Source organism: Heptranchias perlo, chromosome 17 (genome assembly GCF_035084215.1).
Source record: "Heptranchias perlo isolate sHepPer1 chromosome 17, sHepPer1.hap1, whole genome shotgun sequence".
In the NCBI taxonomy this organism is placed as follows: domain Eukaryota; kingdom Metazoa; phylum Chordata; class Chondrichthyes; order Hexanchiformes; family Hexanchidae; genus Heptranchias; species Heptranchias perlo.
The window spans coordinates 6,133,767-6,149,876 of record NC_090341.1 but is presented as its reverse complement, the minus strand read 5'-3'; the positions used below and the strand labels follow the sequence as shown (position 1 = coordinate 6,149,876).

The window sequence follows — 16,110 nt, the reverse complement described above, 5'->3', positions numbered from 1 at the left end:
TCGTCTCGGTCCCCCTCCCCTCCCCCTGGTCTCGCGACCCCCCCCCGGGGTTTTTTTTGGGGGGGGGGGGGGGGGGGGGAAATGCGCCGATTTGTAGAAATCCGTGCCGCAGCCTGATCCCACCGGACCAAATGTGCACTGCTTGATTCACCTTCTCCCCCCCCCCCAATCTCTCTCCCCTCCATCACCCCCCTCCCCACACACACACACACCCACCCACACACAGTCCTCCAGTCACTGGATGGCCACCGAGCTTTCTTCCCCCCTTCCTCCCTCTTTATCCCCCCCACCCCCGGCTGGTCTCAGCTGCTGCAGGCCATAGCGTCAATCACTTGCTCCAGTTTACTCCGCAGTCGCTGCCTGCTCGCCTGTTCGTCCTTCTCCAGGGTCGTTAAGATCTAAAAAGAGGATGGGGGGGGGCGGGGGGAACAAAAGAATCATTAGTTAGTTTGTCCGGAGGACTGTTCTCTTTATTTCTCCGTGTGTCCACCGTGGCTCAGCGGGTACAACTCTAGCCTCCCCGGGTCACAAGCTCATGGGGTCAAAGTCCCACTCCCAGTGCAGTACTGAGGGAGTGCTGCACTGTCAGAGGTGACGTATTTCAGATGAGACGTTAAACCCAGGCCCCCGTCTGCCCTCTCGGATGTGAAAGATCCCACGGCGCTATTTCAAAGAAGAGCAGGGGAGTTCTCCCCCCGGTGTCCTGGGGCCAATATTTATCCCTCAACCAACATCACTAAAAACAGACTGTCTAGTCATTGGCACGTCGCTGTTTGCGGGATCTTGCTGTGCGCAAATTGGCTCATTTCCCTACCTTACAACAGTGACTACACTTCAAAAGTAACTTATTGGCTGCAAAGCACTTTGGGGACGTCCTGAGGTCGTGAAAGGCGTGATATAAATGCAAGTACTTAATCTCTTTACAGCCATCAGCTCTGCATCTGTCTAATTAGTAAGAAGCAAGAGAGAGAGAGAGAGAGAGAGAGAAGTTCACAGTGGCAACGCTGGGAAAGTCAAATGAAAGATACGGTGAACAGCTTCACTCACTGAAGCGAGGATCACCCAGAGCTCGTTCAGAGTTCGTGGCCGCCTCCAAAGCAGCCGTGAGATCGGGGTGCGCTGCGCCAACGTTGTCCCCGAGATGTGTGCGTGTCGCAGGGCATCATCCCACCCCCACCCTCACCCCACCCCACTACCTCCTTTCAAGTCGGAAGTGCCGACTGGGAATTCCGCGCAGCTCGATATTTTAAATCGAGTCATTACCACAGCTCGGAGTCTGCTGATCGGGCAGGATTCCAATTAAGCACCTAATGGTTGTCAAGTCTGCGCTCAGTCAGAAGAATGGACGCATTATTAACCATTTCGTTAAGTTAATCATTGCATTTAGCGCGGGTGTAATTAAGACTGTTTCCAGCACTCAGTAGTCGCCCGTCAATATCTCCACGGGTCCTGCCTCCAATAGACAAACAGCCTCTCCGCACTGCTGCCTCTGATTAATGACAGCCTCAGACTCCCGTTTACAGATTACACTTGGTGTGCGGGCTTCCATTGCAAAAGGAAGAGCAGAAAATATTCTGGAGGTGACACAGCAGGCCTGGACTGCGTAGGAGAGGAGACGAGCACAGGTTAACTTTTTCCAGCTGCCCGATCAGAAGAACTTTCTCCGGAAGTCTTGAGGCGATGAAGGACCCGCCCAAAAGGACAACCCGTCTTTCACTTCCAGATCAGGCCACTCACGTCCAGCCGTCGCAGTTTTCATTTCAGATTCCCAGCGCTTTGTTTTTGTTCTATCCATTTCCAATTGGCATCACCCCTCACCTCTCGAGTCAAAAAGCTCAGAGCTCAAGGCCCCGCCCCACCCCAGGGTATTAACTAAACCGACAACTTAGTGCAGTACTGAGGGGAGTGCTGCATTGTCTGAGGTGCCGTCTTTCCGTTGAGACTTTAAACCTTGGCTCCGTCTACCTGCTCCCGTGACCTACAGCACTATTTGAAGAGCAGGGAGTTCTCCCCGGTGTCCTAACCAACGTTCACGCCATCACCCCACACCCAACAAAATCAGATCAACTGGCTATTCGCTGTTTGCGGGATCTTGCTTTGTGCAAATTGTCTATCGCACATGCCTCTCAATCAAAGGTGGCTTCACTTCATAATCTACTTCAATGGATGTGGAGGACTTTGGACTGCATCAAGGGCCCCTTTAGTTTTTTGCAGCATTCTCTCTTTCTTCTTTTCCTCTCCCACTTCCAATTTATTTTCTTTAGCCTTTGAAGTTCCTCTCTGTTCCATCTTTGGTTTCCCCAGCTTGGGAAACAGCTCACCCACCCTCCCTGTCAAAATGTCACGGTGTAAAGAGGCTGCTCCATAAGCAGCTTGGGTAGATTCGCCCCTAGTGGCTCACCTCTGCTCTGCGCCCTTTCCTCCCTCAGGAACCCAGGCCAAGATAGGAAACTCGCCATTTGGCAAAACGCGGGAGAGAACCCCACGACCAGCCGTCACCCTGGCACGGCTAGGCCAACCGCTGTTTCGTCCTTCCTCCGTAGCAGTGACACAGGTGTTGCCTCTTAGGTTGTGCCGACGAAACATCTCACATCAGACCTCCATGGGCTACCACAAATACCACTCAAACCCACAAGTGCAGCAATGTAGCAAGTGTAATTCTGTACCAGGTGTCTTTGACCTCTCCTCAGTAAAGCAGAGACCCTCAAACATCCCCCTCTCGCCCAACTGGAAATATCAACAGCAAACACTGTGTTTTTTAAAATCATTCTTAGGGACGTGGGCGTCGCTGGCGAGGCCGGCATTTATTGCCCATTCCCTCGTTGCCCTGAGAAGGTTGGTGGTGAGCCGCCTTCTTGAACCGCTGCAGTCCGTGTGGTGAAGGTTCTCCCACAGTGCTGTTAGGTAGGGAGTTCCAGGATTTTGATCCCGCGACGATGAATGAACAAAGGGATGTATGTCCAAGTTATGGTGATGTGGAGATGCCGGTGATGGACTGGGGTGGACAAATGTAAGGAGTCTTCAGCAGTCAAGGACATCCAGCCTCCGATCTTCGGGTAAGCGTTCTCCAAGGCGGCCTTCGAGACACACGACAACGCAAAATCGTCGAGCAGAAATTGATAGCCAAGTTCCGCACCCATGAGGACGGCCTCGACCGGGATCTTGGGTTCACGTGACGCTACATGTAACCCCACCAGCGAAAAAAAGTTATCTGTTTTTAATGCATCTGGTCATTCTCTCTCTCTCTCTGCCTTTCGGGTCTCTCTCTCTGTCTTTGTGTTCTGACCGCTTGTGTATTCAGTAGTCTTGGATGTAATGTTTCTCTGTCTGAACACCATCCTCTCCTTTGATTATATCTCTGCCGAGGTGTGATAACGGGCAGTTGGAAAGATTATCTGTAATCACCAGGCATTGTTCTCTGACTATATGTGCTGTGCATTTACGGAACCCTACACTCACCTGACGAAGGAGGAAAGCTCCGAAAGCTTGTGATTTCAAATAAAGCTGTTGGACTACAACCTGGTGTTGTAAGACTCCTTACAAGTTATGGTGGTGTGCGACTTGGAGGAGAACTTGAAGATGACGGTGCTGGTGTCATGGGCCATTTACCTTGTAGCACTGACTTTAGCTCGCAGCGGGGTAAAGGTGAATGGGGTGGGGCCACTCAAGGTGACTGCCACCATTTCTGCGCCCTCAGCCCACCTACTCAGGCCAGCGATGTGATTTTTTTTCATTCCCTGACCCGTGTGGACCTTCCCCGACGGCCAGCGCGAAATGAACCCGCAAACCGGAACCATTCAAACAACTGCACGGCCTTGGAGAGGGTGCAGAGGGGATCTACCAGAATGGTAGCAGGGATGAGGGACTTCAGTTACGCGGAGAGACTCGAGAAGCTGGGATTGTTCTCCTTGGAGCAGAGAAGGTTAGGAGGAGATTTAATAGAGATGTGCAAAGTCGTTAACGGTTTTGGTTGAGTAGACAGGGAGAAACTGTTTCCATCGGCAGGAGGGTCGGTAACCAGAGGACACAGATTTAAGATAATTGGCAAAAGAACTAGAGGGGAGACGAGGAGAAATATTTTACGCAGCGAGTTGTGATGATCTGGAATGTGCTGCCTGAAAGAGCGGTGGAAACAGATTCAATAATAACTTTCAAAAGGGAACTGGATAAATACTTGAAAAGGAAAAAATTACAGGGCTATGGGGAAAGAGCAGGGGGTGGGTGGGGGGTGGAGTGGGACTAAATGGATAGCTTTCTCAAAGAGCCGGCACAGGCACGATGGGCTGAATGGCCTGGTTCTGTGCTGTAGTTTCAGCATAACGCGATGTAAAACAATCGCGGCCTTGAGGTTATGTTGTGCGGCGATAAATAAGTTGACCCTCCGTTAGAAAATAGACAAAGGGATTTGATTAGTGCTTTCAGTGATCACACACTAATCCACACACAGGGTCTTTTCATGGCTGTAGACTTTCATTGGCACATCTTGTCTATAGCTGCCTCTCTGTTGCTGTGGGATCCCAGGTCAACAACAGGGCAGATTCCACAGCTCCAGGTTCAGAGGATATTATAGAGCTAGTTCTTGAAGCAATTCCTTGATAGAAACACTGGACTAAATTCCCTGACCATCCCTCCCTCCCCCGAGGAATGCCGAGCAGAAAGAGCCCAAATTCTGTCAGCTGCTGTACCAGTGGAAGTGGAAATATGTCAACCAGGGGATCCTGCTCCCGATTCGGAGACCCCTCTTGAGAAGTGTGCAGGAAGTGCCCTCCATGGCCAAATAGCCCTGGGGCACTCACTGCGGAGAGCGGCTGCTTGGGCGAGGTAGAGGAGGGGTCGACCACGTCCGCGGAACAGCAACGCCAGAACTTCCGAATAGGCGGGGGAAAAAGCAAACAGACGCGGAATCAAACGAGCCAGAATTATTCCCGGGAGCTGCACCAATAAGGACGGAAAAGGAAAGAGCTTGCATTTATATAGCGCCTTTCACGACCCCAGGAGCGTCCCAAAGCAATTTACAGACAATGAAGTGCTTTATGAAGTGCAGTCACTGTTGTAATGTAGGAATTTGCCTGACTAATCCAGGTCTCTCCTAATTAACTCACTCATATTATCCCTTTCTCAGAACAAAAAGCCATGAATTATTCACTCGATTAACATTAACTGGAACCCTTCTCCAAACTGTACTGTTCATCAGCTGATTAGCATATTGTACAATGCCCGCCCTTGTCCTAAGCCACCAATTTTAGTCAGCTGGTCTCCTGTTTCTCATGACTGATGTCAAGGAAAAATAATTCTAACTGTATTCTTAAATTTAAAAAACTTTCTCGAACATGCGCCATTGAAAGTCAAAGGCCATTTTTTTTTATTCGTTCTCAGGATGTGGGCGTCGCTGGCAGGGCCGGCATTTATTGCCCATCCCTAATTGCCCTTGAGAAGGTGGTGGTGAGCCGCCGCCTTGAACAACTGAGTGGCTTGCGAGGCCATTTCAGACGGCAATTAAGAATTGCTGTGGGTCTGGAGTCACACATGGGCCAGACCGGGTAAGGACGGCAGGTTTCCTTCCCTGAAGGACATTAGTGAACCAGATGGGTTTTTACGACAATCCAGTCGTTTCATGGCCACCATTACTGATACTAGCTTTTTTTTTAATTCCAGATTTTATTTAATTAATTGAATTTAAATTCCCCAGCTACCCTAGCAGGACCTGAACTCATGACTCGGGAATATTAGTCCAGGCCTCTGGATTACTAGTCCTGTAACATAACCACTATGCTACCGTACCCAACAGATGTTAAGACCCTGTGTGTGGATTAGTGTGTGATCGCTGAAAGCACTAATCAAATCCCTTTGTCTATTTTCTAACGGAGGGTCAACTTATTTATCACCGCACAACATAACCTCAAGGCCGCGAATGTTTTACATCGCGTTACGTTAAAACTACAGCACAGAGCCAGGCCATTCAGCCCAAATGGTCCATGGCTCCACACGAGCCTCCTCCCTCCCTACTTCATCTCACCCTATCAGGATAACCTTCTATTCCTTTCTCCCTCATGTGTTTATCCAGCTTCCCCTTAAATGCATCTATGCTAATTCGCCTCAACTGCTCCTTGTGGTTGCGAGTTCCACATTCTCACCACTCTCTGGGTAAAGAAGTTTCTCCTGAATTCCCGATTGGATTTATTAGCAACTATTTTATATTTGTGACCTCTACTTTTGGACTCCCCACAAGTGCAGAAATTCTACAAAGAACGATGGAGGCCTCTGAAGTGAACTAGAGGCTGGAATACGTTCCGACTGTATTGTCTCCCTGTAGTCAACCACTGATCATCCCTTCGTGACGGTGTCACTCGTTGTTAACTCCGCCCCAGCTTGTCAAGAGAGACCTCTGGTCACCAACCCCACCGTCAACAGCAGCTGAGGCTGAGTTGGTGAACCTGTGGGATGATTGAGGAACCTGGGAGAAGGGCCGAGGTCCATCGGGCAGGACGCCACCACAGTTGGAGCGAATAGGCCAGAAGATGGGGTGGAGGATGTAGCGGTGGGCAGCTGTCGCCAAGCTTGGGTTTTAACAGCCCGCAGACCGTAGGAGGGAATGTTGACCGAGGGAGATGAGGAGCTCCATGGTACTGAGGTGTTGAGAACGAATGAGGTGCAGTAGGAGACGGTGGGGGATAAGTCTGCGTTTCTGCAGGAGTTAAGAGGGTGTAGGTTGATGACTTGATGCTTTGGTACACGGTGGACCCCAGCACCCCCTCACCATATCCAACAATTCCTTCTCCCCCAAAAGTCACCTAGTCATTTTCTGGCCCCCCTGAGATGTCTATGTAACTTAAATTGCGAGGCAGATTTCACAGCAACGGTGGCAGGGCTAAAACAACAGAATGTGTCTAACTTTCATCTTAATCTGCTGGTTGTGAGGTGGGGGGTGGGAGGAAGGGGCGGCCCTCGCTGGTTGGCTGAAAGCACGGTCCACCCATGGTCAAAACACGATAGTGGCCGGTGTCAGCCGTCGTGGCCATTTCTGTTTGTCATAGTCGCTGTACTTTGCCTCTAGTGGCATCGAAGGAAGCCATTGTTGAGATGGGTCTCCATGATGAGGGTACTGGTGCCAACATGGGCTTGGCTCGTCTCCAGCTGTAGCAGTGGGCTATACATGCAGCACAAGAGAGTGGGGGGGGGGGGGGGGGGAAAGACAGTGAGGGGGAAGGGGAGACGGGCGGGGGTGGGAGGGGAGAGGAGACACAGACGGGGGGGGGGGGGGTGGGGAGAGGAGACACGGAAGGACAGGGGGGCAGAGAGACGGACGGGGGGCGGAGAGACGGACGGGGGGGCGGAGAGATGGACGGGGGGAGGAGAGACGGACGGGGGGCGGAGAGACGGACGGGGGGCGGAGAGACGGACGGGGGGCGGAGAGACGGACGGGGGGCGGAGAGACGGACGGGGGGCGGAGAGACGGACGGCAGAGGGAGGAGAGACAGACGGTGGGGGGAGGAGAGACGGACGGCAGAGGGAGGAGAGACAGACGGACGGGGGGAGGAGAGACGGACGGCAGAGGGAGGAGAGACAGACGGACGGGGGGAGGAGAGACGGACGGTGGGGGGAGGAGAGACGGACGGCGGGGGGAGGAGAGACAGACGGTGGGGGGAGGAGAGACGGACGGCGGGGGGAGGTGAGACGGACGGCGGGGCGGAGAGATGGACGGCGGGGGGAGGTGAGACGGACGGCGGGGGGAGGTGAGACGGACGGCGGGGGGAGGAGAGACGGACGGCGGGGGGAGGAGAGACGGACGGCAGAGGGAGGAGAGACAGACGGACGGGGGGCGGAGAGACGGACGGGGGTGCGGAGAGACGGACAGGGGGCGGAGAGACGGACGGCGGGGGGAGGTGAGACGGACGGGGGTGCGGAGAGACGGACGGCAGAGGGAGGAGAGACGGACGGCGGGGGGAGGAGAGACGGACGGCAGAGGGAGGAGAGACGGACGGCGGGGGGAGGAGAGACGGACGGCGGGGGGAGGAGAGACGGACGGCGGGGGGAGGAGAGACGGACGGGGGGGGGAGGAGAGACGGACGGTGGGGGGAGGAGAGACGGACGGTGGGGGGAGGAGAGACGGACGGGGGGCGGAGAGACGGACGGTGGGGGGAGGAGAGACGGACGGCAGAGGGAGGAGAGACGGACGGCAGAGGGAGGAGAGACGGACGGCGGGGGGAGGAGAGACGGACGGCGGGGGGAGGTGAGACGGACGGCGGGGGGAGGAGAGACGGACGGCGGGGGGAGGTGAGACGGACGGCGGGGGGAGGTGAGACGGACGGCGGGGGGAGGAGAGACGGACGGCGGGGGGAGGAGAGACGGACGGCGGGGGGAGGAGAGACGGACGGCGGGGGGAGGAGAGACGGACGGCGGGGGGAGGAGAGACGGACGGCGGGGGGAGGAGAGACGGACGGCGGGGGGAGGAGAGACGGACGGCGGGGGGAGGTGAGACGGACGGCGGGGGGAGGTGAGACGGACGGCGGGGAGGAGACGGACGGCGGGGAGGAGACGGACGGCGGGGGGAGGTGAGACGGACGGCGGGGGGAGGAGAGACGGACGGCGGGGGGAGGTGAGACGGACGGCAGAGGGAGGAGAGACAGACGGCGGGGGGAGGAGAGACGGACGGCGGGGGGAGGAGAGACGGACGGCGGGGGGAGGTGAGACGGACGGCGGGGAGGAGACGGACAGTGGGGGGGGGGGGGGGGGGGGGAGACGGACAGAGAGACATTATGGCTCATGAAGGGGGCAGGAAGGAAAGGAACTAAGAGAAGAGATTTCCCAACAATCTGCACTTAACAGCACGTGAGCAGTAAAACCACCTCAAGCAGCCCTGCTAATTATTCATTTATTTCTCTCATTGCCCATTGAAATCCCACCCCCCGACGCTATACCCAGCATCCACTCTTTCTAATGAAATCTGCAGAAATCCCACTGTTCCACACTCATTCCTGCAATTTGCTTCACCTCACGTTCTCATGTTCACTGTGATGATTAAAAAGTTTCGAGTATTCCCACACACAGGCAGCAGCTAAATCAACCATCATCTCGAAAAAACACCGAGAGATTCCAAGGGGTCGTGTATCCAAGTGACCATTCTTCACCTGCGAGCCTGGGCGGGGGAGTGTTCGGGAGATATTTGACAACGGCGGCATCGCCTGGCCGAGCTCCGTTCCGTGCTCATCGCATGTGCCGCGCAGTCTCCAGGACAGAGAAAGCCGACACCCCCCGCCCTGCCCACCCGAGCCGATTTCACACTCCCCCTATTGCAGAGGGCATCCAGGTACGTCAGAATCCCTTTTAAATATTCAAACACATCCTACTCTAGGCGTCAGCCGTGGCTTAGTGGGTGGTGTTCTCAGTAGGTCTTGGGTTCAAATCTCACTCCAGACACTTGAGCACAAAATTTGGCTGAAACTCCCGTCTTTCCAATGAAACGTTAAAAACCGAGGCTCTGTCTGTCCTCTCAGGTGGACATAAACGGTCCCATGGCATATGAGCGGGGGAGTTCTCCCCGGTGTCTTGGTCAATATTTGTCCATCAACCAACAATACCAAAGCAGATTATCTGGTCATTATCACATTGCTGTTTGTGGGATCATGCTGTGCGCAAATTGGCTGCCGCGTTTCCTACATCACAACAGTGACTACAGTTCAAAAGTCCTTCATTGCCTGTAAAGCGCTTTGGGACATCCCGAGGTCGTGAAAGGCGCTGTATAAATGCAAGTTCCTTCTTTCTTTCTCTTGGGAGACACCATCTCGGGTTGGGGGACGGACAAGAGAACGAGGGCGTTGCACTAATATTGCTCGATGGCCTTTCGCACTCAGTTAACGAACCGGAGTACTCGCAGGCAGGTTACGGGCCGCCAAGGGCCCCAGAAACACAAAGCAGCGTTAGATTCTCGGATAAGGGGCGCCTGGCATCCTGCGGGGCGACTAGGACCCCGCTGTTGTTTGGTTCGTGTTGTGCACAAGAGTGAAAAATAATTGGGGGGACAACACGAATTTAAAAATAATGAAAAGGGGAGATCCTGTAAGGCCTCCTTCTCAAAATGGACAGCATTATTCGTCAAGACAATACAACAATCGCTCGCCGTTTTGTGTGGTTTTTTTTACATAGAATTAAATAGAGTCAACAGGCTATTTGGCCCATCTGGTCTATGCTGGCATTTACGCTCCACACTTGTCTGACTCAAGCTATTCATTATGGGCGACGAGTGATAACAAATGATTGGAATGGCTGTAGGACCTTTAGCTGCACGTGTTTCAATTGATAACCTAAACGCAGATCACATTGTTAAAGAGGCACGTAAATCGAAGTTTGAAGATTGGGGGGGGGCGTCGACTGCCAGCTTTCCGATTGATTCCCAACATTCAAAGCCGTTAAAAAAGCTTACGGGATCCTGGGCTTTATAAATAGAGGCATAGAGTGCAAAAGTTATGTTAAACCTTTATAAATCACTGGTTAGGTCTCAGCTGGAGTATTGTGTTCAATTCTGGGCACCACACTTTAGGAAGGATGTCAAGGCCTTGGAGAAGGAGCAGAGGAGATTTACCAGAATGGTACCAGGGATGAGGGACTTCAGTTATGTGGAGAGACTGGAGAAGCTGGGATTGTTCTCCCGAGAGCAGAAAAGGTTAAGGGGAGATTTAATAGAGGTGTTCAAAATCAGGTGGGGTTTTGATAGAGTAGATAGGCAAAAAAGCCAGGGGAGGAGATGAGGAGAAATTCTTTTCATGCAGTGAGTTGTGATGATCTGGAATGCGCTGCCTGAAAGGGTGGTGGAAGCAGATTCAATAGTAACTTTCAAAAGGGAAGTTTATATCTATTTAAAAGTGAAAAATTTGCTGGGCCATGGGGAAAGAGCAGGGGAGTGGGACTAATTGGATAGCTCTTTCAAAGAGCCGGCACAGGCACGATGGGCCGAATGGCCTCCTCTGTGTTCTATGATTCTACGTTCCTTTCGACTGCGTCCAAGACCACTGCACTCCACGTGATCCCCACTGGCTCACTCGGGTAAGTGTGCTGACCAGAGTGGGACTGAGCCATATGGATCAGGAGGTTTGATCCCCAGACTGTGCTGAGTTGGCTGGGATGGGATGGGGGGAAAATAAGTGGGCCTCAACTGGCTAAAGGGAGGGATAAAATGAGAGTGGTTCCCGGCTTTTGATTACTGTCCAATGACCCACCGGAATAGAAGAGGCCAAGAAGAGATTTTAAAGGGTTTTGACTGGGCCAACAGGGAAAGACTATTTCCTCTGGTTAGGGAGTCAGTGGTGAGAAGTCGTCAATTCAAAACTATCACTGAGAGAGGGAGGCGACAGGGTACATCGGAACAAAGACAGACCATGGTCCATCTAGTTCGCCTTCTACCATCCTGGTAATCGAATGATACAACGATAATGGAGTTGTGACTAATCCTAGCAATCAATCTCTATCAATGAGTCTACAACAGACCCAGACATGAGGCGAGGAAAACCCCCCAGTGGTGGAGAGCTTTGGGAACCATAGGTCCAAAGTCACCTGTTCCTCCCGAGCACGTTACACTCACCACATGTCAGGGTATCAAATGACTCAGATACTGTATCCCAAAATGTTATTTTCTGAACAAAATTTTTGCAGAGCGTTATTGGAGTATGGAATTCTTTGCCACAGGGAGTGGTTGATGGAGAGACCATTGCATCTTTTAAGAGGAAATTGGATACACATTCGAAGCAAAGGTACATACAGGGCCATGGGGAGAGAGCGGGACAGTGGGATTAATTTTGGATTGCTCTAGCACAGACACGATGGGCCGAATGGGCCCCTTTTGTACTGTAAATTTCTATAGTTCTATGAAACCCAACCCTCCCCCCAAACTAGAATATGTATGTATTAGTCTACAGAATGGACCAAATCTTGCTGGAAAAGTAAGGATGTATTGACGATGCACGCCGTTATTAACGCACAAATCGGCCAGCACCTCGTCCTTAGCCTCCCTGTTATTTTTTTTAAGAACTTGCTGGATTTGCACATTAATTGCCCATTAAACTTGCCGCAGAAAGTACCCTTTTAACGATGTGATAATTGTTAATTCAATGCCAATCAACCTCTCTGACCCAGAAAGGGAACAATGTAAACTGTTGAGTCTCATTCCTGCAGGTAGCAAATTCTTTTCAGAGATTTTAAAAACTTCAAATCTGAAATGTTTAGATCATTTTCTTACTTTTCCTGTGCCTCTTTTCTCTCTCAAGACCATCTTTCTTTCCCTCTCTTTACTTCTCTTTCTGTACCTGATTTGACTTTAATTCACCCGATTTCCTTCTCTTTCATTCCCCTGTTTCTTTATCAATCCTTAAATCTCTTTGGTTAAGGACTGTTGGTCCCGTCGTTCAATAAGGTCCCAGCTGCCCTGGGGCCCTCGCTGCCCCGTTATCAGCTCGCACTTCCAGCAATTTACATTGCAAATTATATTCGAGCTGAAGGGTGCAGGAAAGAGTCTAACTAACAGGACGTGCCCCACTCCAGCCAGATTTGGCCCATGCACACCAGGTGAGCGTAGGATTAGTCTCAACTCCAACGCCACCAAAGTAGGATAACAAACCCCCAGCTATGAATCAAAGCCTTCGAGAGATGGGGGAGCAAAATTATAGGAACAAAATGCCAAAATAATTCAAAATTTTTACAATTTTTCACAGCTTAAACCTCACATCGGCTGAACCTGTTCTGACTGCTCTTCAAACTCCCCAAAAGAAAAGTTAAAGATCTGTTTCAGATTGTGTTTAAACGCTCAGGAGAAAAAAAAAGATCTGCATATGTAAATGATGCAAAGCCTTGTTTAATTAACGAGAGCTGCAAAGCGATAGGGATTTTTTTTTTACAGACAGGCATCTTCGCTGCTGAATTGGAATCAGGAGCACTCGGGAGACTCCTCCCTGCTCTCCCTCACATGCTCAGGAACGCACACTCCATCATTAGAGTGTAATAAGGAGTGTGATGAGCCGTAGAGGAGTGAGGCTGAATCATCAGTCACTGTCACCCGAGGTTAAAAATGGATTCTCTTCGATGCACTTTTACTGCTTCCGTATGAAACACAGCTTTCATTGGCCAACCAAAGGTTCCCAATTGGCAACGTGTCTTCAACCCAATTCCATCGCAGGTTAAAAAAAGAAAAGCTGGTCGGCTGAAAGGTGGTCCCTCTGACATCTCTCGTGTCCAATCCCTCTCTCTTCCCACTGCAAGCTTTCCTCTCGGTTTTGTTGATATGGGCCCAGGTTTTGCCGCCAAAATAACCGCGAGTTTAACGGCGCTCGCCGTTATCGGTGTGTAAATCCGCTGTGAACTTGTGGCGAGGAAGAGATACCCCCGTGAGTCGCAAATCGCCACGAGTTGCTGGGACGATTTGCGCCACTCCGTTAGCCTCGCGAAAATGGCAGCTCGCCCTCAACCACCCCCGTGAGTTTCATGAAGTTGCTGCGTTGGCTCATTAATTACCCAATAATCTCGCCGCAGAAAGTTAGGGCTGGTACTCAACAGTGTAAGTACCTTTTTAATGGCGAGATTTATGTTCCTGCAATGCCACTCCCGCCCAGAAAGGGAACAATTTAAACTGTGGAGTCACATTCTTGCGGGTAATATATTGTTAAGAGATTTTTTAAATACTAAATTTATTTTTTTATTATTACTTTTCCTTTGTCTCTTTTATTTTCTCTTTCTTAATCCAATCTTTCTTTCCCTCTCTTTATTTCTCTTTCTGTACCTGATTTGACTCTAATTCACCCTCCTTCTCCTTTGTTCCTCGGTTCTCTATCCTTAAATCTGTTTCGTGACGGAAATAATCTATTGGTGATGGAGACAGTCTGCTGGGGACGGAGACAGTCTGCTGGTGACGGAGACAGTCTGCTGGGGACGGAGACAGTCTGCTGGGGACGGAGACAGTCTGCTGGGGACGGAGACAGTCTGCTGGTCCCATCGTTCACGGATGTGCCTTTATCAGCTCGCATTTCCAGCAACTTACAGGGCAAAAGATTTTTCGAGCTGAAGGGTGAGGGAATAAGTCTAACTTTGCGGGCACGTCGCGAGATGCCCCAATCCAGCAAACCTCATGGCCTTCAAAGGCCATTATCACATTCATTGCTCCTTTCCTCTTCAAATTCACCGTTTTAAATGCTCGTCCTTAAACCTTGATCTTCACTGCGTTGAAATCAAAACTGATCACACTGTTTCCTACTCTAACTTCAACCTCAAAACCATGGAAATCCTCTTCTCCCCTGGGTCCTCCCTCCCTCTTAGACTATCATAGGCCTTTAAAACCCACGCTTAATATCACTTAACCAATACTCCTCGATTAACCGTGTCTTCTCCACCTTGTTGATTGCCTTGCACCGTGTGTTTTGGCCTTTCACCTACGTTTCTCAACTAAAAATCAAATTAAAGGGACGGGCTTGAATTTCTGCGGTAGTTCTCCCGATCGGCCGCTGTTGGCTTTGGTGGGAGATCCGCGGAAACTGCGGAGAAATGGCGAATTTACGGATGGGGGGGGAATGAGGAGGAAGGGAGTGAGTCCTGAAATAGCCAGGTGGAGTCTGCAGGAAGCATGCGACTCAGAAGTGAGGAAAGTGACGACAAACATCAGCGGCCCTGCTAGTAAATACGGCATTACAACCCTCTCATTATAAAACGGCGCATCCTCCGACTCACCGTGAGCAATGCCAGGGGAGATCTGCGAGCGCAACATGAAAACCGTAGGCCTGAATTCCACGGGATTTGATCTCATGTAAGGGAGCCATATGAAACTGAAGTAAAAATCAAGAAGTAAATATTCGGGGATCCAAGGCCACTTCCCTGGGCTGGACCCTCCCCCTCTGCCCCCCATAAGATGGGCCCCATCCACCAGGGTAGTAGGTTGTTCACTTCTTCTCATTGGATGTACCGGCCGCCATTGTCCTTCCAGGCCCGATGTAAGGAGTCCCCACCCCTTGGCCCTGCCCCCTTCACATCACCGGCCTTATAAGGGGGGGGAGGGGTTAGGAGATTCTACTCCGACAAGGACATTCCGAAACCCGGCACGAAGGCTGGGACTTGGCCTGCACAGTCGGATGGCCTGCTGACGCTCGGTGTCACAAAAGGAAGGGCCACTCGAGTGAGGTGTCCTCAGAGGCCTACCCCAGCGAGAGAGAAGGGCAGAAAACTGAGGGGGAAGAAAAAAAAAACAGAAGGGCAAAAGAAGACGGTCAGGTAACAGAAATACTCCTGAAGCCCTTACCTCGTCCCTGTACTTGTTGATGTAGGTGTAGATCTCGTGCAGTGCACTATTGCTGTTGAACTGGCTCAGATGTAGCCGCGACTGCTCGGCCAGATAGGCGCTCATGTCCTGGTCACTGATCGCGGGCATCTTTGAGATATCTGCGTAGTACCTGTTCGAGCACACGTGGAGAGAGAAAAAAACACAGTACTTCACAACCACACAACAGCCAAATGAAGGACGTAGCCACACGATCCTACGACACCCATTCGGTACGGGTTCGGAGACCAGATCATACATCGAATTTACAGCACAGAAACAGGCCATTCGGCCCTACAGGTCTATGCTGGTGTTTATGCTGCACATGAGCCTCCTCCCTCTCTACTTCATTTCACCCTATTCGCATATCCTTCTTTTCCTTTCTCCCCCATGTGTTTATCTAGTTTCCCCTTAAATGTATCTGTGCTATTCACCTCAACTACTCCCTGTGGTTGGGCGTTCCACGTTCTCACCAATCTTTGGGTAAAGAAGTTTCTCCTGAATTCCCTTTGGATTTATCAATGACTGTCTTATATTTAAGGCCCCTAGTTCTGGTCTCCTCCGCACCTTAAGCCACACCTTTAGCATCTCGACGTAAGCAAACCACATATAGAAAATAGAAGTGGCCCGAGGTGGGAGTAAATTGTCAGCTGTGACCTTCATTCAGATGGACATTAGTCCTCCACAATGTTGGGATCACCAGCGCCCTGTGGGTTGACTGACAGGCCTCTGCACTCCCAATGGCAATGACATGGGTGCATGTTGGCTGAATGATTGACTTAAAGTGATTGCAAGGATTTCTGACTATTTACAGCTTTAAGGAT

The 16,110-nt window shown here is 51.4% G+C and overlaps 1 protein-coding gene across 2 annotated transcripts in view; it reads right to left on the bottom strand.

Moving 5' to 3' along the window:
• Positions 1–230: 230 nt before the first annotated feature.
• The window catches only part of LOC137334008 (plexin-A1-like), a 438,331-nt gene continuing 422,451 nt past the window's right edge, over positions 231–16,110 (bottom strand). For both annotated transcript variants that reach the window (XM_067998406.1, XM_067998407.1), the window contains exons 31-32: positions 15,269–15,419; positions 231–398 (exon numbers count right to left, since the gene is read on the bottom strand). In XM_067998406.1, coding sequence (XP_067854507.1) covers positions 303–398; positions 15,269–15,419 — 247 coding nt within the window. In that variant the 3' untranslated portion in view covers positions 231–302. The remainder of the gene's footprint in view (positions 399–15,268; positions 15,420–16,110) is intronic.